Source organism: Coturnix japonica, chromosome 4 (assembly GCF_001577835.2).
Source record: "Coturnix japonica isolate 7356 chromosome 4, Coturnix japonica 2.1, whole genome shotgun sequence".
NCBI classification, from domain to species: Eukaryota; Metazoa; Chordata; class Aves; order Galliformes; family Phasianidae; genus Coturnix; species Coturnix japonica.
In genome coordinates, this window is record NC_029519.1 from 12,205,731 (window position 1) to 12,231,425 (window position 25,695).

The following is a 25,695-nucleotide window of genomic DNA, read 5'->3' on the forward strand; positions in this document are numbered from 1 at the left end:
TGTCGTGTCTTTTATACGCCATAGTTTATATGCCAGTGTTCCTCCCTCAGGCCGGGAGCATGTGACAGCCGAGCGTGTCACGTCATCAGGCGCCGCTGGCTGCCGTGGCGGGGCGGGGCGGTGTGTGGCTGCGCAGCTCAGTGCGCTCGGAGCCCGCGGCCTGCACGGCTGCGGCTGCAGCCCGGAACGGAGCGCTGGGGGTCGGGGCGCTTTGCCTTGTCACTGCCGGCTTTCCCTTCCGAACCTCCCACGGATCACATCGTGTCAGCGCGCTGGAAACGGGCCGGCGCTTCTTGGTGGCCAACTGAGGTAGGTTTCCTCTAAGGATGCACGTATAGCAAAGTGTAGCCACTCTGCGCTGACGTGCTGGAAACTGCATGTAACTCGTTGGTGTAAAGCTGTGCTTGTTAAAAGTCTACATCGCTGCTGGGATGGCACCTCTGTGCTGGGGCACTTGTTGCATGGTGATGTACGCAGGCTGGTTGGTAGCTCTGCAGTTTGCTGCCACCAAAGTTAGGTCTGTGTGTTGGATGCACTCTGAGAGCACCAATGCGATTTGTGTAGAAATAACGTCAATAAAGAGTGCTTTATCCACTTGTAGAGAGAAGATGTAGTCTTGTTTTCCCTTGCCAGGTGATGAACAAACAAAGGAAGAGGTAGCATAACATAACACACTGCTTTTATTCCGATTTTCACTAATGCAGTGTGCATTATGTATCACACCTTGAGACTGAGCCCACGAATGGGAGGCCTCAGCTGACCTTGGTGTGCTCATACAGCAAGTCTTGCTGCATTATATTCAGTTCCTGATGCTCATGATTGCTATATTATATTGTGTTCCTGGTGTTCATAATGATTGCTATATTATATTCTGTTCCTGATGTTCATAATGATTGCTATATTATATTCTGTTCCTGATGTTCAAAATGATTTCTCTGAGGGAATATTCACATTCTTAACAAACCCATTCCAAAGAGTTAGTGGAAGGCCATGAGCAAGTGGAACAGTTTGTAAAGAGCTTGTCTCCACTAGTTATAGAACTGTCCTTAGAGCTGAAATGGTGTATTTTCTATTTGTGTTGGGGTTTTTTCCCATCCGACTGCTATAGAAATTAAATTCCTCAGGGGAGTTTCCACCGTCTGCTGACCAAGCAGAAGTTGCTTAAGACTGGAGCAGCATGAATTACCCTGTGTAGCCTCACATAGCTGTCTGCGATAGGTATTTATTATAGACGTGCTGAGTAAGCCTCGTTAATCTGCTCTGACTTCTAAATGTAACCATTCGTCAGGAGAAGTGAAAAAACCAAACAGCTACTATTCTTTAATGTCAGACCAGGTCCCTTGTAACTCCAGTATTTTCATCAAGGTGATATGGCTTTGGCATCTTATGATGTCCTTTGTTCTTCCTTCTGTGTGTTTCTGGAGACATTTAGGCACGCTCTCTTCCACTTAATGTAATTAGGAATTCCGCTTTCTGGTGCCATACATGAAGCTTTTAGGTAGGACTGAGCCACTTGGAAACCTTATTAAGCCCTAAGGCTGTAATTTGTCAGATTCAGTGCCTGGCATTTGTTTGATGCTGCCCATTTGCTGGCATCTTTTAGCAGCTATAAATTCAAAGTATGAGTAGAAAACTTAGTTGAAAGCTGAAGTTGTACCCTTCAAGGAGCGCACTCAGTTCTGTTACATATCCCTGTGGATCCATAGACACAAAGCATATTTGCTGTGCATGGTGCGTTGTTACACTGCAGTGCCTGGGTTGGCTTTGATACTAGAAGCACTGAAGTGTTTTTTGGGGTGTGAAGTGGGAGTACAAACAAGGAAGTAGTACTGGTTTGTATACTGCAAAACACAGGTAGAAGAGTAATAAAGGATTTAAAACGTCTGAAAGGGAGTTTCTAGGTATATTATGCTGTGAATAATAGATTAGGGAATACAGTAAGTTAACACGTGCTTATTACAAAGCTTGTTCAAGGCTGAGATGGACTTTAGATGCTATTCCAGAACAGAAGCTTTGTGTTTTCTAATGAAGCTGTTAGACAAAGTATGTGTGAAGGGGAGTTGGTGCCATTTGTCTGCAGTGTCAGATCCATAGTGATGATGGAGATGTTCTGCAGATGGTGCTGTGTCCTGGTTTAGAGTACAACTAAACTCCTCTGCAACCTGTGATCTGTAACTTGGCATCTTGCAGAAAATAATGTGTCCATGATTGTCACAAGCCAAAGGGCCGCCCAGCCTGCAGGCGGACAGAGAGCACAGCAGATTATGTATGTACATGTATTTCATAGGACTACCAGTACCCGGTGCATTAAGGGAGAGGTTCTAAGTTCAAACCATTGCTGTAGCGCACACAGATTGCTGAGGTGCACCCTCAGCAGTTTGTGGATAACACCAAGCTGTGGGGTGCGGTCGACACGCCTGAGGGATGGGATGCCATCCACAGAGACAGGCTGAGCACTGAGCCCAGGAGAACCTCATGAGGTTCAACAACCCCAAGTGCAGCGCCTGCATCTGGATTGTGGCAACTGTCACTATTAGTAGAAGCTCCATCAGGTGCCCCATCCCTGCAGACACTCAAGGTCAGGCTGGACCAGGCCCTGAGCACCTGCTGGAGCTGTAGGTGTCCTTGCTCACTGCAGGGGGGTTGGAGTGATGGCCTTTAAGGCTCCCTTCCAACTCAAGCAATTTGTGATTACTGCACAGCCTCATGGAGAGTATTTTGACTGCATCCTTCTTCTTTTCAACCTGGTAAAACATTAATGCATTTAAGAAGAAATAGCATTTAACTGTCAGTATTGTCATGGGTGTAAGAACATATTTTCCTATGAATTTTGTAACAGGAGGAAAAAAGGTGTGTGTATACATTGCCTATGTAATCACATCATCCCCTCCTCAGAAAACAAGTCCCGAAACAGTATCAAGAATGTTGGAAATGCAGGCAAGGTTTGGATGCATCTTAAATGCATGTTTGAATTACAGTTCCCCCAAGGTGAGGATTTTCTCTACTGTGTTTATATTGTTCTTAATGGCGTGGTGCCCTGATCTGTTGCTCCTCAGAGAACAGTCTTTTGAAAGCCCAAACAAACATACACAAACCCCTCCCCAGGGCAGTAAAATGAATGAAACTTTATTGTTTCTGATTTATTATTTAAATCCAAACACCAGCAGATTTTATTTTATTTTAAAGGGAGAGCTGTGCCTTCACAAAGCAGTGCACGTCAAATCCTCTCAACGTAACAGGATTTCACTGTGCTTTGTGATCTTAATGTGGCTATTCAGGTTCAGAATTACTGCCATCAAATTTTCTTCCACTTCCATAAATACCATATTTGAAGTCACCTTACAAACTTTAGTTACAACAGGCCAGAAAGGCAGACTAACTGCAACTGCTGTTTCCTTTTCCACATATTACCTCTTAAGTGGGAAATGCGAGGCTGTATGAAAAGTGGTGGAATTGACTGTATGTAGGATGAGCAGCAGATGGGGAAGGAAACAACCCCGGAAAATGGAGGAAATACTTCCCCACCATGCTGTAATAATAGCAGGTCTTTGGGGTTTTTAAAGTATTTATAGTGTTTTCTCTCTATATATAAACAGTTAATTCTCACCTACGCATTAAAATAAATAGCAATGCTGTTAAGTATTGCAAACACTTTAATAATGTTACTTTACCCTATTGCTTGTGTAGTTGCCGTTAGTTTGATACAAGATGAGTAGAAAAGACAACACCGTACCCTTGTTGGTTGTAGTAAATGGCTGGAACCTACTGTAGCTCAACCCCAGCAGGCTTTCTCAGGCTTCCCCTACTCTCGTACACCAGCTCATCCAGGGCAGCGTATCTTACCAACCTGTGTAGCACTGTGCTACTGATTCATCACTCCCTTGTGCTTCAGGTGAGTTCTTTATTTCTGTAGATGTGTAAATATTACCTATAACTATTTGTGCAGTAGGCAAGAAGTGGAGCCTGTACTAACACTTCAGGTAGAGTTATTCTATTAGTTCTTAGCACGCTGATTTACTGTTTTCTATAGAGTACAGCATAATGTGATGCCTTATTTCATATAAGTTGCTGTTTTATCTTCTGAGTCAGCAGAAGCCAATCAGCACAGCCAGTGCAAGCGTTAATGCTGATTTTCCAAGCTTAGCAATAACTGAAGCTTTTGTTGCCTGCTGCTTTCCCTTGGAGCTGTCGGCACTGGAACCAGCATGTTCTGCATTGCATCCTCTCACACTCGTGTATGGAAGAGCTGCAGCAGGAAGCTACTTTTTGCTTCTGATCCCACAGTTGCCAACAGCCTCAAGGTGCATTTGCTTCCCAGCTTCATCCACTATTTGGATGGCAGGGTGAAACATCAGCACTACGTGATATATTCTGAGTAAATAGGCAGTGCCTCATAGGAAGGCGCTGCAGGTTGTTGAGGGTGTTGGTAAGGATTTGAGCAGCTCTTGGTGTGTTGCTGAGACTTCTGTGGCTGTGAGGAGGAAACTTTCCAACACTGAACAGCTATAAAAGCAGCTCTTCATGGTGTTCAAAGCTCTTGTGACCACCAGGTTTTCTCAACAACTTGCTGACTATTTGTGTCCACTAGCCATGCTTATCATTGATGTGTGCTAATTCTTCTCTCTTGTGGCATGTTCTGTGGATCTTCAACAAAACTGACTGTTATTGTCTCCTGGAATATAAAGGTTCAGGCGGTAGTTCATATCACTTAGCTGGTCATTTGTGGGTTTCGGGGAATGTACCAGGGAAATCTTGAAAATCAGCTTCTCAGACTATCTTTTATGATGTTTGCATGTTTACTTTAAAATGTTTTGACCTAGTAATGATAGTTAAATTTGCACATACTAGTATCTGATCAACAAGTATGCAATGTGTTCCTGGCTCTTCACATAGAATGCATTTGAATTAAATACCTGTATTTATTTCCTCTATTGGAAATCTTACTCTAACTCAGAGGTTTGTACTGTCTTCACCTGTTGGCTGAGATTCAGCAGTTAGTTAGAGATTCTAAGTATGGGTGAGGTAAACCCGGTTCTACAGTGAAATGTTCCAGTATTCCTCATGTGGCTTCAGAGTGTCTCAAAGCAAAGCCAGAAACACTCAGACGCAGTTGTGAAATGCTACCGAGGAGAGAACAAATTAATTTTGTTAAACGCTGTTCTTACTGTAATCTAGTTTCAAAGACAAGTCCCCGGGGTAATAACCACTTAAGCACATGTGTAACTTCAGCTGTCGGTTAGTCATCTGAAGTTGCTGATGCTTTCACTACAGCCAGTTTGACTGATTATCATCCTGCTCATCAGCCACTCGTGTAATGGAAAAAAAAATGTGAATTTACAGAGGTTTAAAAAAGTCTTTTGTCCTCATTTCTGTTTTATCTATGTGTTGGACTAATGAACTCCTTAGCAATTGATATTTATCTCTATGGGCAAATTTCATTTAGGTTTAGTGGGGTGTTTCTGTTTGTTTGGTTTTTTTTCCTGGGCTTGTATTTACAAGCAATTGTCTCCTGTCTCTGTGCTTCACAACCCGTCCTCTATTGATCTGGCTTTCCGAGTGCTTTCTTTTCCAAGTAATTTAATCTCACACCAGTGAGTCACAGCTTTCTTGTATGTGATTAAATGATCATGATTATAATGGAAATCTAATTGTAAATGTCTGAAAATACATAGGAGCAAGTAGCTGAATGCCTCCTTCCTGCAATGTCTTGCTCAACATCATATTTTGATCAGATTCTGAAATCTACTGGAGTCTTGTGGGCAGGTGCATCATCTGCTTAATTGCAGCGGATTGTTTTGATTTTATTTTTTTAATTTAAGAAAAAAATCATAATTCTTTTTGACCAACAGTGATGAGAAGACGTGGGTAGAGTTTGACAATGGAGGCAAGATCCGTAGTCATTGGTGTGGAGGGGATGACGTGCCACTCCTGTGTTCAGGCCATTGAACAGCATGTCGGGAAGATGAACGGTATCCATAACATAGAAGTAAGTAATGCTACACATCTGTTAGAAAGTTTTGTTCTTGTATAAGCAAGAGAAAAGCTAATGCTTACTGTACTGCACTGCACTGAGTTGTGCAGGGAGTTGAGCTGTCATCTGTAACTCCTCAAGTAAGATTCTGCCTCAGTTCGGTAGTATGAATTTCAGTATTGTGAAATAATGAGAAGCTTACTAAAACAAGTTAGATGTTCACATTCTTTTGTGCTGTCCATTAAGAGAAATAACAGCAGAATTATAGCAATTGATGGAGCTCCTTGGTTTGCCCTTATCCAGAGTTCCTTGGGCTGCCTTGATTTTAACTTTTCATGATGCTTTCTTGTTGCGGAGGAGATGCCTTTTGGTCCTCTGGCTAGTTTGTGCAAGGAGGAGCAGTCCTTAACAATTACAGCTGCATGGAATTGCAGAGTTTAATTACTAGATTGTGAAATCTTGCTGTAATGTTTTATAGTAGTTGATTTTTTTACTCTACAGAAAACAGTATTTCTTGGTCTTGTCAAACTTGTTTCCATTTTAGTGGGTACGTCAGAGATGAACACAGAGTGATTATGAACTAGGTCACGCAGAGAGGTGAATGCTGGTTTGCTAATACAGACAGGCAGGGCTGCATTTAGGTAATTTTGCCTCCAACTGCAATGAAACCAATAAATGTCCATATTCCTAATTCTGCTAAGGCTCATAATTCGGACAAAAATGCAGAAAGGTGGTTCTTAAAATCATTTAACTGGTGTGATTTAATTACGTATGTGGCCTTCAGGTTGTTTCTTTGCCCAGAGTAAAGATAAAATGTAATGACAGCGTGTTGGGCCTCTGGCAGACGTTGGCTTTTCCTTTTGGAAACTGCAATAATTGTATTTGATGTATCAGCGGTTTGGAGCAAATTAAATTGTGGATATTTGTACCATTGACTGTGAAAGGTTAGTACTAAATCAGGAAGTCTCTGGATCACCAAAATGTACAGAGATAAAAAACAGCTTCTTTGGTGTTTGCCATGTGTCTAGTTTCAAAACTGAGTTTTGCTCTCTGAAGTCTGATGCGCTTTATTCCACAAAGCAGGGTAATAACCTGTACCTAAGATGCCAAGAATTACTGGACTCCTTTCACTGCTACCTTGGATTTTTCAAAGAACATTTTCTTCCATCATTGTAATATGAGAGTAATTACTACTAACTGCAAAATTGTGCAAACAATTAAGATTTTTTTTACTGTGGGCTCACTGGCTGTTGACTGAATTGCACTGAGTAATTAAAGAGTTTGACTGCAAGTTTCGTTTGTTTGTTTTGCTATAAGATGCATTGATGTTGTCTGGATGTCTTAAGAAAATGTGGCCTGACAGATTCTTCTTAAAGGATTCTGAAATTGGCAAGGGGAGAAAAAAATCTTCATTGTCTAGCCATGTTGTTACATGGATGAGCAGAAGTTATTGTGTGATGGCTGTTATGGCTTCGTTGTTCAAAGTGGGGAGTGATGGATAAAATGATAGTGGACAAGTATTACTGACATCTGCAAATAATAGCTGTTCATAATCCCATGCAGGTTATTAGTTCCTATCTCTTAATGTTGCAATTTGCTAAATTGGTTTTCATTATTTTTCTCTTTGCAAGGTATCTCTAGAGGATAAGAATGCCGTCATTATTTATGACTCAAAACTACACACTCCAGCAACGCTGCAGGAAGCAATATATGACATGGGGTTTGATGCTACATCAGCTGGTTCAGACCCACAACCTGTTTTACCTGACACTGTTTTTCTTACTATTCCTTCTCAATCAACTCTAACATCTAAAGAGCTTCGCAGTGCACTGCTGAAGAACAAAGGTATCCTGGATGTTAAGGTGTCCTCTGATCAAAAATCTGCAGTGGTGACTTTCCTTTCTTCCATTATAAATGGCAAGCAGATTGTTCAAATGGTCCCTGGGGTAGACTTAAGTATTTCAGCACCAGAGGTGACTCCAGGAACGTGTGAAGATCCCAGCTGGTCTCATGCAGGTAGTGCTTTGTTGCGCCTGAAAGTGGAGGGGATGACCTGTCATTCCTGCACTAGCACTATTGAAGGGAAGATTGGCAAATTGCAAGGAATTCAACGGATTAAAGGTAAAGTTTTTCTTATAGAAAAAAAAATGGGTTTTTGTGGTAAAAATAGATACTGTAATCTGCTGGCATTCTGGAGATACCTTGTTTTTAGATTAGTTCTGTGCAGTAGTTACCCACTGCGCTACATGCATAGTTGTGTGTTTAATTTGGACTAGAAGTGAATGGGGACCAAACTGTGGTGAGGAGATCTGTGTTAAATGAATGATAGCATTCAGTGATTGCTTTGTGTTTTGATAGGGAAGCTGGAGTTGTAGTAGAGTTCTTTATTTTCAGTCATAGAGTCCTTCAGTACCAGATGTCTTTTCTGTGTTGCGGTTAATGTTAGTTTATATATGTTTTTTTCCAATTAAGTTTAATATTCTCATGTGATTGTATCCAAAGGGAAGTTAGCTGTGTAAATAGCTTCAACATGAATGTAACGCAGCAGGCCCTGGATAAAAGAATGTATCTGTTAAGAAATAGTGAAGTCATGTGTGAACATCCTGAGAAAAGAGCGAAAACTGAAGGAAAAAAAAAAAAAAGAGAATGCAGGGATTGTGACATTGCCGAGACAATTAATGATTGAACTAAATCACATCAAAATTTCCCAGGCCACTTAAATATCCTTCCCTTTCCAATTAAATTTCTGAGCATTTGAAGCATTTTTTTAATAACCTTTGGCACCATGTATTGCTCTTATAGAAAGATGCCTGTTATGCTTAGGGCAGTAATGCACACTTCTTTTTACTGTTTAATTTTCAGTGTCCTTGGACAATCAAGAAGCTGTTGTTGTGTATCAGCCTCATCTCATTACAGCAGAAGAAATCAAATGTCAGATCGAAGCTGCGGGTTTCACAGCATCTGTCAAAAAGCAGCCTAGACCCCTTAAACTCAATGCTGTTGACCTGGAAAGGCTGAAGAATGCTCAGACCAAAAGTTCTGACACAGCAGCACTGAAAGAAAACACAAGGAATGTGAATGATACAAAGACTGTTGTCTTCAGAGTCGATGGCATGCACTGCAGTTCATGTGTCCTCAATATTCAAAGCACCATATCAACACTCCCATCAGTAACCAATATAGTTGTTTCGTTAGAGAATAAATCTGCTATTGTAAAATACAACCCGAACTTAATTACCGTAGACGCACTGAGAAGTGCCATACAGGCAGTGTCCCCACAGACATTTAAAGTCAGCCTTCTTGACAAATATGAAAATGTAGCACTTTTCCCTGCATTGGTGTCTCCACTGAAGTCTGTGAAGGATGCTGGCCAGCCCCTTACTCAAGTCGTCGTGATAAACATTGAAGGAATGACTTGCAATTCTTGTGTGCAGTCTATTGAGGGGGTCATTTCCCAAAAGGCTGGTGTAAAAACTATTACTGTTTCTCTAGCAAATCACAATGCAACTATAGAATACGACCCTCTGCAAACATGCCCAGAAGATTTACGTTCCTCAATAGAAAATATGGGGTTTGATGCTTCTTTGCCAGGTAATGACATATTAAACTTCTAAAAGTATTACTCAGTTCTCTTTGGGATTTGATACCACTGAAGATGAAAGTAGCAGTTAGCGTATTATGCTTCCTGCATGTCAAGAGAAGCTTTATATCTTCACTGTTAGTGAGAGCATTAAGTGTACATGTGACACTTCCTTTAAGACTCTAGACTGATAAGAAACGATTGAGATATCTGGAAATATAAGCAGGAATATTGATACTCAAATGGTGTCCCACTTTGCTGCTGTCTGATATTCATGGAATGAATGGGGACTTTTCTGGGCAGCTCATTCCAACGCTTTAAATATGTCACATCCTGAAAGAAAATTCAAGTGTGCCAGAACACTTTATAACCAAAGTTTAGTTAAATTTCTGTACTACTTCAGCACTACCTACTTTACTACCTACCCATTAAAATGCTAAATGAACTCGTTTTTAGGTCCACTTATTTTTATAAGTTCCGTACTTTGTGAGTACAGGGTTTTAAACAAGCAGCTGTCATAAAGTCACACAGCAAATGTGATACCGGAGGTAGTCTGTTGACTGGTGTTCACTATCCTATGTTAGCAATGGACCTGGGTGCAGTTTCTATCTAGATTAATCTAGACTGGGTTTTGTTTATGGCTCAACTATTGTGAACATATATCTGATAGGATAACAGAGAAGCTTTTGCATGCTTCCATGATCCATGATTATATTTTTTTAGCCAGCAGTATTTATGCCTTACATTGTACCCGGTGGTAGTTAATTTCAACATCTATTTGTAATGATATCTGTTTCAGTTTCTTCTTCAGAGAAGACCGAACTCCCTGTGGGAATAACTCAGCCCACATCCAAAGAACTGCTGGAATCTGCTGAGCCTACCTCCAAAATGTTACAGAATTTTGCTAAAAAAGAGTCCAAGAGCTCCTCAAAGTGCTACATCCAAGTCACAGGAATGACATGTGCTTCCTGTGTAGCCAACATTGAGAGAAATTTAAGAAGAGAAGATGGTCAGTATAATCTTACGTTTCTAAGCATTTCTTTTAGAGAACAAGGTTAGCTTTTGTACTGGTTTTTGGTTGGTGGGTTGTCAAGAGAAGTGCTGTTGTTGGTTTATTTTTTAAGAGAAAACATAGTTTACTTGCAGTTGGCTCATAGGATGAGAAGAGAACATAATACTTGGTTCTCCATTGTCATGCTGGGTGGGTGACTGCCCTTGCAAAAGCAGGAGCCGAGTTACTCTAAAGAGAATATATAGATATAGATATGAATCCTCTTGAAACTGAAACAGATCTTTTCTATCGGTATGACTTGCCCAGATCTGCAAACTAAAAGCAGAAGCATTTGTGCCTGTATTACAGAGGGAACTCTTAGAGAATGTCAGTGTTAGTATGGTTTAAAGAGAGGTAAGCTAATTTTAGCTTTGCAAGTCAGGACAATGATGTCTGTCTCTCTGTCAGAGTGAATATTTACAGGAACAAATGGTTGCATAAGTATAATGGGGAGTCGTTATTATAGACTGTATTTAATTATTGTAGTGCAGACGGATATATTCCAAGTTAACCTGGAATATTGTTTTTCCATCCTAAAAGCTTTTTGTACTTTACTTTTAACTCAGTACAGAAGGATTGCACGTTGTTAGGTCTATGCTTTCTGAAACACATTAATTCAGATTCTCTTGAGCAAAGGGATTTTTGAAATGCCATAATTAAATCAGAAAAATAGGCTGGAGTATATTTTAGAAGATTTTTTTTCCATAAGTGGGTCATCTTTTCATACAGTGTAAAAGGATTATTTGTAATTAAATGGTAAACATGAGCTGCATGTTTTTCAGTTGTAGTAATAATTTTTGTGTTCACGTCTGTGCTCTCAGGCTTTTGTTGCACTGTGGATGTATCTTGCAGAAATGCTTATGTTTTCATTTGTATGCACCTGGAAATACAGTAGATTTCTCAACTTCACTGTATTGCTACTGTGCTGTTACATTATCATAAACACGGAGGTCTGACTTAAACATCAACTACTATTTTTCACATCCTTCTTTTCTAGGAATACACTCAATACTTGTTGCCCTAATGGCAGGAAAGGCAGAAGTGAGGTATAATCCTGCTGTCATACACCCTTCAGCTATTGCAGAGCTCATACGGGAGCTGGGATTTGGAGCTACTGTGATGGAAGATAGTGGTGAAGGAGATGGAATTCTGGATCTTGTTGTAAGTTAGTAATTAAAAACAACACCTTTGTCTTTATTTTTATCTATTAAGCACAATTGTGTAATCACTTGCTTCTTAACGTTTAAAAAATATAATGGGGCTTAATGCACAAACAAGTAAAACTCAAGCCATAGAAGTGCATTAGGTATGGATCACAAATTGTGTATTGAATTTAAGGTTGTCCTTCAGACCCCGGGTTGGCTCAAACTACTATGCTGAAGTCAAAGAAAAATACCCCTGTATTTTGGTGGAGCTATTCTGTATGTTACAGGATTTGTCTGTTTATTATTTTGTCGCTGAGTCACTCTGAGTTCCCAGCTCTGATCATGAAGAGGCAGCAGAGGTTGAGCAGAGCTTAATAACTAAGTCTGTATACCTTGCTTCCTCTGCAGCGCTCTCATCCTTCATAAGTGACCCTCCAGTCTTGCTGCTTCAGGCCCCAGACATAAGCAATAAGTAGGTCAGGGTAGTTAAAAGCACGTTTTCTTTTCCTAGAGATGCATTAACTTTTTGTTTTGATGACTAAAGGAAACTTTTATGTTTCAGGTGAGAGGAATGACATCTGCTGCTTGTGTGCACAGAATCGAATCCACTCTAATGAAGACTAATGGCATTTTATACTGCTCGGTAGCTCTTGCAACCAACAAAGCGCACATTAAATACGATCCTGAGCTTATAGGTCCTCGAGATATTATACAAGTGATAAAGGTTAGTTTTGTGAAGGCACCGCATCTGGTGAAATAACCAGTGTCCTTTGGAGTTTCATGCTCCACAACAGAAGGGAAAGCTATCAAAAGGAAAAAATACTGGTCCTGCACCGTCTTGCTCTTAGTGCAAACTTCTGCAGATAATGTGAGTGTTTTCACAGCTCAGAAACAGTGCTCCATTAGGACCCTGTCCTAGTGTTTAAAGAGAGAGACTGGAAAAGCCAGGCTACTGGAAGTTAACAGCCTGTGGTTTTGCAGAAGGGTAAAATGCTGTAGCAGAAGAGAGATTAAATAAATTACTTGACGTTGTCCCTCATTTTCTGTAATACTTTTTTGGAAGCCACATTTTTAGACTTGCATTTTAATGCTTTAGAAAGGTTGATTTCTGCATCAGACTGACTATAACTTAGTAAGTTAACCCATGCAGGGATAAGAGCAGTCAGCTCTGACAGTGTTAATGAAATGAATAATTTGATTTGTGGTGTGGGCTGGTGCTATGAGTAATACATCCATAAGCTTTCAAGAGTGCAATCAGTCTTTAAAAAGTCACTCATTTATTTATTTCTCCTTAGGATTTAGATTTCACAACTGCTTTAGTGAAAAAAGATAGATCTGCTAGTCATCTGGATCACAGACAGGAAATAAGGCAGTAAGTATTCTTTGGATATATTTAGATTCTATATAAACATCTTTGATTGCTTTTTTGGTCCATTTTCTGTTTTAGTAAAGTTTATGACATTTTGTTAGCTTGTAAGGACTTGCTCGCTAAAATGTTATTCAGCACTTGACGGCAAAACAAATGTATTTGTTTATTTTTAAACCTAAGGTGGAGAAGGTCTTTTTTTGTGAGTCTGGTTTTCTGTATTCCTGTCATGGCGATGATGATTTACATGATGATTGTGGACAGTCAGCTCTCAGATGCTCACAAACATCTCAACATGAGTAATGAGGAAATGGAGGCCATTCACTCCTCTATGTTCTTGGAACACCAGCTCCTGCCAGGACTGTCTGTTATGAATTTTCTGTCATTCTTACTCTGTGTCCCAGTACAGGTAGGTGGCAATGTGACCCCAAGTTTGTTGGGGTTAGAACATGTAAGGTGAAAAACAATGGAGAAATTAAATTTGACAAGTGACTGTAGTTACACTAATGGAAAATAATTCTGAGGTGCCACCACTCCATGCTAACATAAACAGTGCTGGGGACTGTTAAGGGTAGGTCAATCCGTGTGTGGGTGCTATGCAGTCTGACAGCATCTGAGGCAGCTTGTCTAGCTCTAGTCAGTGGGCATAGGAAGGAGCTGGTAGAGCTGCATGGTGGTGATGTAATCTGGGAATACTAAGGGGAAGATCTGTCTCTTGAGCAGAGATAGGAGTTGGTTCAGTAAGTGATGGAGAAGACAAATGACAAAAAAAAAGAGCTATTTCTTTTGGAAAAATAGTGCTGTTGTGTGTTACGAATGTGTGTACAGAATATAACAGGTGCCATTGCTGTTACAGATATTTGGAGGCTGGCACTTCTATATACAGGCATACAAAGCGTTGAAGCACAGAACTGCAAACATGGATGTGCTCATTGTTCTGGCAACCTCCATTGCGTTCGTCTACTCATTTGTTATTCTTCTAGTTGCAATGGCTGAGAAAGCAAAAGTAAACCCTGTGACTTTCTTTGACACACCTCCCATGCTGCTGGCGTTCATCTCATTGGGCCGGTGGCTGGAGCACGTTGCAAAGGTAAGGGAAGTAGAAGTACTTGTGTTGGGCAGAAAAGAGCATGGCAGCTGTATTTCAGATGGCTCTCAGTAGTGATGGTGGAAGGCTGAAGTTTTGTGCTGCCTACAGTACAGAGTAAACATTTGTTCTTGGTGTCACTGAATGGAAAACGTTGTATCTACAAGCTTTAAGACACTGAATATGATTTCAGAATGGTGCATACCTTAAAAAAATCAGCTGCAAAAGCTTTGTTATATTTTTTTAACCTTTTGTTGTTGTTGCTATAAAATCATTTTCAATACCTAAACCAGTAAAAACTATGAAATAATACAAATCCATGTTCAGAAAGTATTTTCTTAACAGAGTAAATTGCAGCATATGAAGTTGTCGTTTACCCTACGATTTTTTTGCAATACATAGTCAGAAAAATATGAAAATTATTATTCTAGGGTAAAACATCAGAAGCACTGGCAAGACTAATTTCATTACAAGCTACTGAAGCAACTATTGTTACCTTGGGCCCTGATAACATTCTCTTAAGGTATCTTCATCATTTGCATTTTCTATCATTCCATTTTTGTTGATAATACATGAAATTCACAGTCAGATGTTATAATTCTGTAGAACTATGAAGAAAATAACTTCAGATTTGTATTTGAAAATGTTAAAATGCAGAAAAGTAAACACTACTGCAGTTTGTTTTATTGCAGTCTCACTCATTTTTGCTTGTAAGCAAATAAGTGGATTTTCTCAGCTGAAAAGTAAATTAACATACAATAGGTTTAGTGCTCTATAAAACAGCCTTTGTTTAAGTTAACAGTGTCATCCAGTGGAATTATGCTTTATGTTTAGTGCTTTTGCCTGGTTAACTTCAGTTAACAATCTCTTGTTTAACAAACTCTCCAGTGAAGAGCAAGTTGATGTTGAGCTGGTTCAGCGAGGTGACATTGTCAAAGTGGTGCCGGGAGGCAAATTCCCAGTGGATGGTCGTGTTATTGAGGGACACTCTATGGTGGATGAATCTCTTATCACAGGTGAGCATCTGTTTCGTTTGCAAGCGTAAGCATGTTTTTGTTTTCTTTTAAATGAATCTGAAGAATAAAAGTTGAAATTTTTTTTTAATAAAAGAGTTGGTAGTCATGATCAGAAATAACATTGCTGCAAAAGCTCCAACAGTTATCTCTTGTTGACCTTTCTTTAGGTGAAGCGATGCCTGTGACTAAAAAGCCTGGCAACACAGTGATTGCTGGTTCCATTAATCAGAATGGATCACTGCTGATTTCAGCAACCCACGTTGGAGCTGACACAACTCTCTCACAGATTGTTAAACTTGTGGAGGAGGCCCAGACCTCAAAGGTAGAGTATTATCAACCTAAGAGTTTGGGTTTTGTTGTAGCTGGGCATCAGCACACCAAATCACTTGCAAAACGATTAGGATTGTTTAGATATGAATTGCAGCTGGACCGTGAATTTTGGTTTTGTTTGTTTTATTTTACTGAATGGGAACTTTGATATGATCCACTGATTCAAATCTCATCATCTTACAGAGTAAATAATGTAATTACAAAGCGTGGTTTGCCTAATGTGCTGAGATTTGTTTATGATTATGGTTATGTCTGAAGTCATACAAGACAGCATGGTGTTGATGGAGCTGACACTTGTTTTTTCTTCTTCCTAGGCTCCTATACAACAATTTGCAGACAAAATTAGCGGCTACTTTGTTCCTTTTATTGTGGTTGTCTCTGTGGTTACCCTCTTTGCCTGGATTATAATTGGATTTGTGGATTTTGAAATAGTAGAAAAATATTTTCTGGTAAGTCAATCTCCTTAAACGATTTCTTCAATATTTCACATAAAATAAGCCTACAGATCTATTGGGCTGCAGCAGTCCCATTTTAGATTATTCTTGCAGACAGCTGTGGGCTGGGAATGCATGAAATTATTTTCATCCCTGTAATTTCTATCTGTTCTGTACTGTAACTTCCCTCTGACGTTTTCATGTACAGAATATTCAGTGATTAATCAACTCTTGGAATTTAGTTTTTAAAAACTAAATAGAAAAACTAAATTGGGAAAATTCAAGGTTTAGTGTTCGTGTGTCCCCTTCTTTGTGGGGAGAAAAATCCCTTGCATCATAGGCTCCAATTCTGCCTCTAGTTTTTTTTAGCATAGCTTTGTGTAAATTCAGCTTTAAAATCAGTGGAATTCATATCCCACGTGAATGCCAGAGGAGGATGAGAATCCTGATTTGTACATTGGGGTTGTTTAACTCTCAGGTCTTTTGCGGACTAGATTTCCAGCATTTCTATCTATTAGTTGCAGGAGAACAGTCTTCGTGTCTTTGTGGCATAAACTCTTGATGAAATATATTTTATCAACATTCAGAAGAGCTGTCGTAGAGTGTGGTCCCTTATTTAAGAAAATGTCTTATCAATAAAACAAGTCATGAGTATATGCTCTATATAACAAAGTTTAGATACTGGTAATGATTTTTGTAATTAATCTTAGCTATGGCATAATTTTTCCTGGGCATTCAGTTTTAATGTTTCATCTTGCATGTTTGCAATTTTTACTTCCTTCTTTTTACATCAAAGGCAATGTGTAGTTGAACACATCGTTTTCATTGCTGAATTTCATTTGTAAATAAAACAAATTTCTGTCACTAGGGTTACAATAAGAGCATTTCTACAGCTGAAGTGATAATCCGCTTCGCGTTCCAAGCCTCTATCACAGTCTTGTGTATTGCGTGCCCCTGTTCCCTGGGATTAGCAACCCCAACGGCTGTGATGGTTGGTACTGGAGTAGGAGCTCAGAATGGCATACTGATCAAAGGAGGAGAGCCATTAGAGATGGCACATAAGGTAAGAAATGTGGGTTGTAAGAAATGTAGCGGTAGCATTTTGCCAGTTCCTGCCTGAGCAGATTTCTGTGTTTTTTAAGTAGCATATTAGAATGTTTGATTAAAAATGAAGTTTTCTAAGCTAGCTGTACATGAAAGCTTTTTTCATTGAACATGTCTTCCTGTTTTGCTGCAGGTAAATGTGGTGGTATTTGACAAGACAGGTACAATTACTCATGGAACTCCAGAAGTGATGCGTGTGAAATACCTGGTAGAGAGTAATCGACTGCCACATAATAAAATGCTGGCGATTGTGGGAACTGCAGAGAGTAATAGTGAGCATCCTCTCGGAGCAGCAATAACAAAATACTGCAAAAAGGTAAGTTGTATGGGCAAAGCTGTATGTATTACAGATAAACCACTCCTGCATTAATTGATAAGTATGAACAGTCTTGAGTCATTTAGAAAATGATCAATGTATTCAAATGGAATACTGAAAATTGTGAGGCCATTGTAAATCCTTTGATCATATAGTAGATCCACTGGATACTCACATTTACATTTTGATTGTAGATTGAATGTTTCTCTGCTCTCCTGCTTAGGTTACACTTTAACTTGTGAATTTTGTAAATGTTGCCTTCTTCTGTGATTTTAGATTTCTTTGTTTTGTTGTTTTTTTTTATAGGAACTGTGTTCAGAAACCCTTGGGACATGTACAGACTTTCAGGTAGTTCCAGGCTGCGGCATTAGCTGTAAAGTCACCAATATAGAACCATTGCTCTACAGGAAAAATAAAATGGTTGAAGAAAACAATCTTAAAAATGTGACACTTGTAAAAGTTGAGGAATATGTGGAGGAATCGGTGCAGCCTGCCCTGATTATTGATGCTGACTTACCAAGTAAGCTGACTTTAATTCATAGATTAAATGTATTGCAAGACACGCTTTTGGTTCTGGGTCTTAGTCAGGATCCTTAAGAATGGGATAATTTTCTTTCTGCCTTGGAAAACTGGACTTGCATCAAGTTCATTCCTTTATTTCATGGTCACACATCACTTGGCATATTTGGATAAAATCATTATCTGTACAGTGGCAAGAGTTTTTCTTCTTTCAGCTGCAGTTACTTCTCAGAAATACTCTGTTCTCATTGGTAACCGGGAATGGATGAATAGAAATGGCCTTCTTGTTAAAAACGATGTTGACAAAGCCATGATTGAACATGAGAGGAGAGGTCGCACAGCGGTTCTCATAGCTGTTGATGGTAAGTTCATTGCGGTCTCTGTCATTCAGAGGCTGATTAGTGACGAGTTAAATAGAAACTGATAAGTAGTAATGCCTCAGCAGTTACACCTGAAGTAGACTAATGGGATGAAAAGACGTGATTAGCTGAGTTTTGAAACATTTTCATACTAGGAAACCTCTTCCTGCCTTTCTCAGTTGATAGGAGCCGTGAATTTAAGAGGAGAGCAAAGCAGAAGAAAGGAGAAAAAAAACGATTCTGTTGTTGGATAGTCTGTACTCTGTGGCCTTAAACACTGCTGCCCCAGTAGCTGTTTATATTCCACCTTTTGTTGTCAATATCAGTGTTTCTCAAAGTGGTCTTACTAAAGAAAATGTTACTTCCTTCCTCCCACCCCAAAAAAGAAAAACAACCAACTTACTACAAACTCCTTTATGCTTTTAAGGAGTGCTGTGTGGCCTGATCGCTATTGCTGATACTGTAAAACCAGAAGCTGAGCTGGCAGTCTACACTTTGAAGAATATGGGTTTAGAAGTTGTTCTAATGACTGGTGACAACAGCAAAACAGCAAGATCCATTGCCTCTCAGGTAAGCAGTTCAGTGTGTGTTGTGGTTTGAAGCTTGCTACATCCCACTTACAGAACAGATAGTATCATGCTGCTGCTGCGTGTGGATATCATAGATCTGATCCATGGTGAGAAATGTTGATGTATGACTGAATAAAAAGGAGCGCTGAAGAATCCTTTTTGAATGGGAGCAATGTTAGCTCTGAAGTGAGACTTATTTTCATATCAGATGGGTTTGGTCTTTGGCTCATGAGCATGACGTTGCTTTCAGCCTCTATAGCACAAGTTACAGCCTCTAGTGATGTGATAGCTAGTGGTAAATGTCTTCTTGTGTTCTCTCTCTTCACCCCTCCCCATAGGTTGGCATCTCTAAAGTGTTTGCAGAGGTTCTTCCCTCTCATAAAGTGGCCAAAGTGAAACAGCTACAGGATGAAGGAAAACGGGTGGCCATGGTTGGAGATGGTATCAATGACTCCCCAGCACTTGCTATGGCTAATGTGGGAATTGCTATTGGCACGGGTACTGATGTAGCTATTGAGGCAGCTGACGTGGTTCTCATTAAGGTAAGAAAGAAGAATGTGTGATATCATTTCAACTGTGTTGGTATAGCACCTTCACAAACAAGTACAATTAGGTATCGTCTTTGTCTTGCTTGTTTAGTTGTGTACTTGTTCTATGAAGGAACCTTTCCTCATTTTCTGACTACAAATTTGGGGGCAGTTAGAGCTTGGGAGTTGGCAAAGGAAATAAAAAGTGAGGGGACCTTTGGCAACAGTAAGTTGTACTTAAGGAGTGAATGGGAATATCTCCAGTGTTATACTCACTTCTTCCCACATATCAGTAATACCTTGATGGAGAGGTAAGCATCTAGAGCTGTACCACATAGATGGCGCTGTGTGTGTTCATTTGGGTTGTGGGGATGTCTGGAATAAAATTGGTGCTCATTGTATGAGCTCTGTGCAGACACAATAGGTCAACCTAAAGAAAGTTCAGTACATGTAGTCTGTTAACATCCAGCAATTAGATAGTTAGCTTTAAAATTATGGGATTATGGTGACGCTGCACATGTCTGCTTTTTATCTCTGACATCCCCAATAAATGTTACCTTCCAGGATGACTTGATGGATGTGGTAGCAAGTATCGATTTATCAAGGAAGACTGTCAAAAGGATCCGGATCAACTTTGTCTTTGCTCTGATTTATAATCTCGTTGGAGTTCCCATAGCAGCTGGTATGTGCATGTTTCCCTGTGATAATAAAATTGTGCTTAGTCATTGGATGGCAGCAATTTATTTTTGTATGGAACAGAATCCAGTTTCTTGCTTTCTGACTGACAGTAAGTGCGGAGTTCTTTGCCTGCAGAGTGTGCAGTGACCTATTTGTGCATTGACCTCCCTCTTATTATAGCTATTATGGATGCGCTTAACACACTAAACTGACTTGAAAATAAACTGCTCATTGAATGAGATGAATCTTGTGAATAAACATTTTACTTGAAGGCTGGCAAGACACGTCTGCTTCTGTATTTCATATTATATAAACAACATATTCAGATGTATTCACTTATGGGCTCTGCCTGAGATAGAATATAAATATTTGCATTAAGTATTTGTCATTTAGCACTAAACTAAAATTATATTCATAAACATAATTGGAATGGAACTACAGTTAGTTTATGTGGAGTTCTGTGTTTTTACAGAAGACATTGGATTCATACTTGGAGAATGTTGTGTTCCTGCCCTGAACTCATCATTTTCTTTTTCTAGGTGTGTTCTTGCCCATTGGTCTGGTTTTGCAGCCCTGGATGGGATCTGCAGCAATGGCAGCCTCCTCTGTTTCTGTTGTGCTGTCTTCTTTGCAGCTAAAGATGTGAGTACAAACAGTGTTGTTATTTGTAGTTTGGATGTGAAGTTCATGATCAAAGCACTTACAAGGTAGCTTCTTTCCATATTCTAGTGTCTGTTACTTCAGCCTGAGACATGCTGACCTTCTGCTGCTTTTTCCTGTCTTTAGGTACCAGAAGCCAAGTTCTGAGAAACTCGAATTCCGGGCCCGTGGCCAAATGAAGCAGAAGAGCCCATCAGAAATCAGTGTCCATATTGGAATTGATGAGGCTGGGACAGGCACTCGTAAGCTGAGTTTAATGGATCAAATCATCAATTACAGCAGAGCTTCTATAAATTCTCTCTTTTCCGATAAGCGGTCAGTGAACAGCATAGTTCTTAATGAACCAGATAAGCATTCACTGTTGGTGGGAGATTTTGGAGAAGATGATGACACGACGTTATGAAAGACTCCTTTCCCCCAGAAGGAGAAGAGAAAGAAAGAAACAAAATGGAAAAATAATCAAAACAACCTAAAAACTGCCTACAAGCTTGTGCAAGCAAACATCGTTTCTGGACATTGTTACAGATGCTTTTCTGCCTTTCTGGGGTTTAATTTCTATCTATACAGGTATTTCTTCTGTACTGTAGAAAATAAGTTTATTTCTAGTGGCCTTCTGCTGTACTTTTTCTTTTTTTGAACTAGACTTATCAAAACAATGAGGCAGAAGCTTGCAAACAGAGCTGGGTTTACGCAAAGCTTGAAGTGCAGCATCTTCTGGCAGAATGTCAGAATACAGTTAAAGAACCAGAAATGTGTGTTCCGCCCTTTTAATGGGTTTCTTTATACACAGTCACATTTAATGCTGTGTTTAAAAGAATTACAAATGACCATGTTTGTAAAATGCTGAAAGTTCTGTGTTTGCAGATAGATGTGCCTTACTTAAAACCTTCTCTTGTTTCCATAGCCAGCATTGTACCAGAAGTCGTTCCTCTCCAATGCCACCGTCTCTTATAAACGGCTGGTTCCAACTTTTCTTGCTCCTAGTTTCAAACCATCTCTCTGTCAGACAGATGACTGAGAGATTTAGTGATTGCTTCCTGACATCATACCCAGGTTTAACACCATACGTCCTTGCCCCAGTACACTCCTACAGAGATTGTGTGTTTGAAGATGGAATGGGTTGGGAGGCTTGTTCTTTCTCAACTCAAAATCTCTTGCAACAAACATCTGAGTATGTGAATGTGAGGTGCTGTTCACTGAAATGCGTGGCTTTTGAAAAGGCAGCAGTGTAGCCAGTGCTTATTGCCAGAATCAACTGGCACCCCTTAAACAACAGTTTGGTGTCACACAGACTACCACTGAAATATTTCAGTTCAGTCTCTGGGGGTACTTAACCTTATCAAAGAGTCTATTATTTTTCAGCTACTGCACTAACACCAGTTGCCTATAGAGATCAGTGGGCCAGGAATGGTCCAGAATCTGCTCCACTGATCTGAACCTTTTTAGTTTGGGAGGTTCAGATTCGGGCTTTATGAATTAAGACCAACTTCATTTGTTACAGAACTGAAATCTCGAAATGCAGGTTTTGATCATTTAATCATGAATATTAAAATTAAAGATATTCTCCATGAGAACTGAAGTTGGTGTTCATCACCCAGTAGCCAGCTACCTACGTGGCACTTAGTAAACCTTGTTTTTCAATCCTGTGCTGAGCCAGCAATCCAAAACAATTATTAAGTTCAATGCTATTGAATTAAATTTTAAGATACAATTAATGGTGTAAACATGTAATTCCAAATGGTGCCGCTAGGAGGTGTAATATCCAATTCAGAATAGGACAGGGATCATCTCTGTAATGCTCTAAGTTTTAACTTAGTCTGATGTGAATGTGTAAGAACTCAAGAGCAGTTTTGACTTCTATTTTTTTTTAACTACCAGGAAAATACCAGTGTATAGAAACAACAGAACCGCACTGTGGGTTATGCTGTTAGCAGGTATACCTGTCGTATTGTGGTGAGGAGAGCAACATTTATTGCTGCCTCTCATTTAAGAAACAAAACATTTCTGTTTCAGAATTAGGCTCTTAGTATCTTTACACGATACAGGTCTTCACTTCTGTTAGGTTGTACGTATACATGTTGTGTTAAGAGATTCTGAGGTGCACAACTGCAAAGCCATTCCATGACATGTTTTCCTCAGTTCTCAGCAACAAAGCTATTTCTTGCAGAGTGGATACTTACCTAAAGGCCAGCAGAATGTTCTCGAGCAGCTTTTTGTGCTTTAAGGTGATGTAAACTGTTTCCAAAGATTTCAGTTGCCTTGTTAATCCGTGTTCATTCTCAGTGTTGTTCTCAGCAAGATTTGGCAGCTGAAACAAGAAATGTTTTGCATGTTATTGTCTGAGTTTTGCTGGTAACTGGTCATCTAAATCACATTAAAAAGACACGAGGCAGATCTTTCAGGTGAGTTTTGTTGCTGCGGGTGCTGCTCCAGCCCCTGCTGTGGTGCATGAGCTCTTTCTGAGGGGATACAGTAGTTCTATAGGGCCACATTCCTGCTCAGTAGATAAATCAGCACAAGGAATTTGTTCATTCATTCAACATGTATTTTTGGAGAAGGTCTGGGTAGAAACCAAACTGCTGAAAGAAGCTTACATGAAGCGATGCCTTGTGCTAACAACACTGCTCACGACTCAGCCTGAAAGACCTTTTCAATCCAGTTTTCCTCCGAAAGAAAACCTGTCTGTAAATGTCTTTTGAACTTGAATTTAGGACAGTGCATTTGAGCGTTGCATTGCTGGAATGTGATGTGATGAAGGAATTGAGTCCAGGTCTTTGAGAACAGTTTGTCCAGTCCTGCTTCCCACTCTCCTGATGTGTAACGCTGACTTGCAGAAAGCTTGTCTTGTGATTAATGTGTCTTATAAAGGTGCTTTACAGTGAAGAACCAAAATATTTTCCAGTTTGAATGTACAGTGCAAGTGAAATAATGTGGGAGGTACCTGTTTCCTTAGATGTGACTGTTTCAGTATGTGAGTCCCTTTACTCCTGCAGACTGTTTGAATTGCAGAATTTCAGATATCTCTTGGAAGTGTAGTTACAAATGGAATTATGTATTACTCGTCTGTTTTATTTTCTGTAACTATTTATAAAACCTGTTTTATTTAAATATATATATTATATATATAAACACACCCACTTAAGGCTTTAAGCATCACTCCCAATCTTACCAGTAAACTTGTAAAAGCGTAGACACTTGAAATTCTAAATGAAAAAGAATGTGAAGCTGCAGAAGGCAATGAAAGCAAGCGATTTTATTTATGACAGATGTTGCTTAAAACAAGCTCCATCCCAATGCTTTAAACCTGAATGGAAAAAAAAGAATGCTGTTGTAGAATGCTAATTTAGTACTGTTACATTTCTTTATATTAAGGAAAAAAATGCAGTTTCATAATTCCTGTTCTTTTACGACTGTGCCTCCGTCATTATAGTGATGATTATAAATTGTATAATAAAAACTGTAACTTCAGCAACTTCTTTAATCATGGTCTGTGATCTCCTTTAGATACTTTGCACTCTGACATCACAGGTTCTGCAGCTGTTCAGAATTTCTTCTCTGCTCTGACTCTGTAAGTTGGAGCAGCACTTGTTTGTTTGTTTTTAATCCCCACCCAAGTGCTTCTATTTTAGTATAGCTTTTAGTATAGCCATGTTTCTTCTAAATGCATTCTTCCCTGTTTATTTTCCCAGTAATGTTTTTAGAAGGTATCTCTGCAGAGCAGTCTGAGAGCCCTGAAGGTCGGGCTTTGCAGCAGAATTCAGCACCTGTCTGATACCAGAGCTGTGCTACTGTCAGTGTTATTTTTCTCCATTCACTTGACTGGATGATTTTAGTAGCTATGAATTCATATCATGGCTACTACATCACAAGTGAAAACAACTCAAGGCTTTTGTATCCCATTAAAGGCATCAATGATAAATGAATCAAGAGCTTGAGAGCTGTGTGCATACATCCAGATGCAAGATGAAAGAGGGGACATATAGAGCAGGATTGTGCTCAGCTGATTTCTGAGAAATGGAAGAACATTCCTTGCTGTAAAATGCTTGGGTTCAAAGCAGGTACAGTCTGCTGAGCCACTGAACTCAATAGGCATCACCAGGGAACATAGAACAGGCTGCAAATCATTGTGTCTTCCTCAGAGGGGCCTCATCTGCCAGAGGAGCAGTCTCATAAAAGCAGCAAAGAAGGAAATCGGCGCTACCTTCTTTCACCTCTGTTCTGTGCCATGCTTCCACGGCCTGCCTGCCCCAGCTATGTGAACTTTGGTTCGTGCTCAAAGCAACTGTCCTCATTAAAGAGGTAAGAGAAACTGCAGTGAAAAGGGCAGTCTGTGAGCAATTAACAAATGAACAAAGCAAGACATTACATCACAAAGCTTAAGACCAATTAAAGAAACGTATTAAAACACAGTAAAGCAAAGCGGAAACAAAGTGAAAATGATCAGGCAAAGAACACAGAGGGAGCAGCTGGCGGTTTGGGGAGGAGTTGTTGCAATGAGAGGCAGGCAGACAAACCTTTCCGTTGCTCTTTTGTTGCTCTGAAGGGCAGGATGGTGTGGATGATGGCTGTGTCTGTTTCGTGTTCCGTGAAATGACTTCCCAGCTAGTCACAGCACATCCTTTCATCCTTCTTTTGATTTTAATTTACCTATCCTTTGCCCTTCTGAGTTCGTTGTATCAGTTACTTTAAAGGCACGGGTTTGGAGCTGTTTGCATTTTGTCTTCAAATATTTGCAGTGATGTAGATATTTCACAACCAGCAGGAAGGGCAGAAAGGTGACTCAAATGTGGAAATGAGCTCTTGAACACACATCTGTAACGCTCCTCCTTCCTTCAGTTTCCTTGTAATGCACATATCGCATTTGGAATTATATTAATCCTCCCCCAAGTTCTTATGTGAAGTTCTTATGTGATTTCCTCCCTCTTCTCTCTCCCATCTTCCCAACAAATGGAGAAAAACAAGCAAACATAAAACCTGAGTCCA

General features: G+C 39.8%; 1 protein-coding gene across 1 annotated transcript; it reads left to right on the forward strand.

Moving 5' to 3' along the window:
- The first annotated feature begins 101 nt into the window (after positions 1-101).
- Positions 102-24,188, forward strand: ATP7A (ATPase copper transporting alpha). The gene is made up of 23 exons (XM_015860441.2): positions 102-309; positions 5,850-5,986; positions 7,603-8,092; positions 8,834-9,562; positions 10,351-10,560; positions 11,600-11,763; positions 12,310-12,471; positions 13,043-13,119; positions 13,297-13,522; positions 13,970-14,203; positions 14,632-14,723; positions 15,089-15,216; positions 15,384-15,538; positions 15,861-15,995; positions 16,849-17,043; positions 17,218-17,400; positions 17,707-17,920; positions 18,135-18,281; positions 18,706-18,848; positions 19,186-19,389; positions 19,939-20,056; positions 20,592-20,694; positions 20,839-24,188. Exons 2-23 carry the CDS (start codon positions 5,879-5,881, stop codon positions 21,113-21,115), a joined length of 4,494 nt encoding a protein of 1,497 aa, XP_015715927.1. The 5' UTR covers positions 102-309; positions 5,850-5,878; the 3' UTR covers positions 21,116-24,188.
- Positions 24,189-25,695: the final 1,507 nt, after the last annotated feature.